This window comes from Cinclus cinclus, chromosome 15, assembly GCF_963662255.1.
Source record: "Cinclus cinclus chromosome 15, bCinCin1.1, whole genome shotgun sequence".
In the NCBI taxonomy this organism is placed as follows: domain Eukaryota; kingdom Metazoa; phylum Chordata; class Aves; order Passeriformes; family Cinclidae; genus Cinclus; species Cinclus cinclus.
Genome location: NC_085060.1, coordinates 9169739 through 9172824, shown reverse-complemented (window position 1 = coordinate 9172824; position 3086 = coordinate 9169739). Strand labels below are relative to the sequence as shown.

Here is a 3086-nt window from a genome sequence, read left to right as displayed (position 1 = left end):
GATCCCAGGCTGAAGCAAGATGGAAGTATATTTGTTGCATTTTACATACCTCTCTAGCAATTTATTTTAAAAAGTTAAAATATACAAAACAAATGTCAAAATATTTTCTTACAAGTAGGTACAGAAGTATCTGCACTGCTTTATTTACACATTCTCTAGTGAGAATCTCTTTTAGGAAATTGATTTAAGGCATAATACTCAGCATCTATGCAATTGTAGATATGGTGTAATGGTCCTTCAATGTATTTAGACTTCTTGTGTTACACTTAACACTTGCCTGATCTCAGCCATACAAACAAGCTGATATTTAAAATGCCATCAATATAGTTATTTGTCAGAACCTTCCCTTGTGTAAAACTTGAGTTCTTGTTGTGAAAAGGAAGGAGGAATAAATCCCCATGTATGACAAAAACAGATTCTCCTTCAAACAGCTGATGAACGAATGGGCACAACAGGAAGAGGAGAGAGGAGGGTCACTACTGCAGGGACACCCAGCTGCAGTGACATCACCCCACATCGTGGCCCAGCCCCTACAGGAAAGACTCAGGCTCCCCTTCTTTGCCCGTGGGGGTTTCAGCATCTCTGAAGCAGCTGCCCTTCCTGGCAGAGGAGCTCTCCCGGTGGCTGTTGAGCTGATAAACTCTTCTCTTGAAGAGGCGGTGGAGCTTCTCCTGGAACTGGTTGCCAATGAAGCAGTAGAGCAGGGGGTTGATGCAGCTGTTGGCAAAGGCCATGCAGATGCCGAACGGCAGCGCCGTGTCGATGACCCCCATCACCTCACAGCTGTTAATGACCTCCATGTGAGACAAAGCATTCAGAAATGTTAAAACATGGAACGGCAGCCAGGAAATCAGGAAGGCCATGACAACAGCAGCCACCAGCTTTAGCACTTTGTCCCTCTTCTGCCTGCTTTTCCCAAACTCCTGTGCTTTAAGCAAGTGCCTCCTGATCCAGATGTAGCAGGTGGTGATCACTGCCAAGGGGATGAAGAAGCCGAGGGTGTTTTTCAGGAAGGCAGTTGCCACAGACCACTTTGCATAGTTCTCATAAGGAAAGGCCATGATGCAAGCATTGACCTCCAAGCTTTCAACATAGTAAGTGTCTCGGAAATAAAATGTTGGGAGGGAGGACAAACAGGCGAGGCCCCACACAACAAATGCTACAAAATAAGCTTGTTTTGGAGTTCTCCTCTGGGAGTGAATAGGATGGACAATGGCATGGTACCGGTCCACACTCATGCACGTAATGAAAAAAATACTTGCAAACATATTCAGACAGAGGACAGAACTGGAGATCTTGCACATGAGAGACCCGAAGAGCCAGTTGTATCCCTGAGCATAGTAGGTGGCCCAGAAGGGGAGGGTGGCCAGGCACAGCAGGTCTGCCATGGCCAGGTTGAAAATGTAGATATTAGCAACTGTCTTGGGGCCAGTGTGACGACAGAGCACCACAACCACCACACTGTTGCCAACCAAACCAAGAACAAACACTGCAGAAAAGAGGGCTGGAATTAGTGAAAACTGGTAATCTGAAGAGGTGAGGGGGCAGGGAGGGGATGAGTGCGACACAGCTGATGAGTTTGTCAGTGCCGTAGACAGGACTTGGAGACTTTCCCTGGTGGTGACAACCAGGGAGTAGTTGCTCTGCATGTTGGTGCTGCTGGAAAGGGAGTTTCTTCAGGACATTCATGGGCTGGCAGCACTTTCCTATCACATCACCCACCTGCAGGTCAGAAACCGTGTTAGGTGTGCACTCTGCAGCTATCTTAGCTCTGAAATCACACAGACACAATAAAAGAAAAACCATTTGAAGTTATATCAGTAAGCTGAGTGCTGAAATACCAGGCAGCCCTGCTGAACTCCTTACCTTCATCCCACTGACAGGACACAATTAGCCCTAGGGAGGTCACAGCACTTTTTAATTAGCCTGGCAGAGAAGAGAGCAGCTGGGGTTTATCTGTGATTACAGAGGGTGCTTTCTGTGGCCAGCAGAGCAGAAGGATTATGGACTCAGGAGCTGGAGACCCTTTGGGAACTTCTGTGACCCAAAGGCCACGCTGAAGCTCCTCATGATCCTTTTCTCAGTTTTCTCATGCTATTTCCAGCACTCTAAGCAGGTAAAATAATATAAAAAGGCAGCAGTCAACAGTGGAGATCAGGTACATCACACCTGAGGGTCTCCTGGGACTCCACAGGCATGAAAGCTGTGATTTTTTTTTTTTTCTTTCAATTCATAGGGCTGGACGCAAAGACACTGAAGGGTTTGCAAAATGTCATTCACTGTCAGTGTCCTTATGAAACATATCTGCATCTCCTTCCCTCCTGACAGCTTTAATCAGAATAGTAAATGAGAGAATTTCAATGTAGACACAAGCAATAAACTCAGTCCTTGCAAGCACTGGATTTAACAGTACTACATGCCATTCACTTAGAAATACCAGGACTGGATTTCAGGTGGGAAAATGTAGCTATAAAGCAGCTAAAATAAAAGAGTTAATTGACAGGTCTGTTGCATTTCAACAGCTTAAGCCTGCACACTGAGCAGGACATTTTGCAAACTTTAAGACTTTCTAAGTCAATGAAGAAGATATCATACCCAAGTATTTTATTTTACATACTAGAAAGAGGCAATTAATTTTTAATTGAGTTTTTGTGGAACCAAAAGGTATTTAAGAATTGTCAAGGAATCCTAAAAATAACAGAAATTTTCACCAAGACAACAGATTTGGGTAATGATCTCTCATTGAACAGAAGGCAACTGATCATTTCAAACATACTTTTCTTTATCAATGTACAGTAGCTTATCATTTGCTCAATGCAAAATATGTAACATAGTATTTTGGATATACTGACAAAAATTTAATTTTAAATATACTGTCTCAACAATGAAAATTCAGCAGGGGAATTTCTGCAGACTGCTAGCATTTAAAGTCACAAATAGTTGATCATAAACCCATGTTCTTTATTCAAACAGGTCCTAAACACAATGAAAGCTTTTTTCTTTGAGAATAAAAATATTCAGAGAGGGTCTGGAGTCCCATGTCACCCTTATATCCTGAGCCCTTCACTTTAACATATAGAAGCTGA

General features: G+C 43.4%; 1 protein-coding gene across 1 annotated transcript; it reads right to left on the bottom strand.

Annotated features, from left to right (window-relative positions):
- Positions 1-530: 530 nt before the first annotated feature.
- AGTR2 (angiotensin II receptor type 2) lies at positions 531-1649 on the bottom strand. The gene has a single exon (XM_062502983.1). It carries the CDS (start codon positions 1647-1649, stop codon positions 531-533), a length of 1119 nt encoding a protein of 372 aa, XP_062358967.1.
- Between the last annotated feature and the right edge of the window lie 1437 nt (positions 1650-3086).

Excerpts from the sequence above, each read along its gene's own strand:
- AGTR2 (XM_062502983.1), bottom strand. The coding sequence starts at position 1,649 with ATGCAGAGCAACTACTCCCTGGTTGTCACCACCAGGGAAAGTCTCCAA.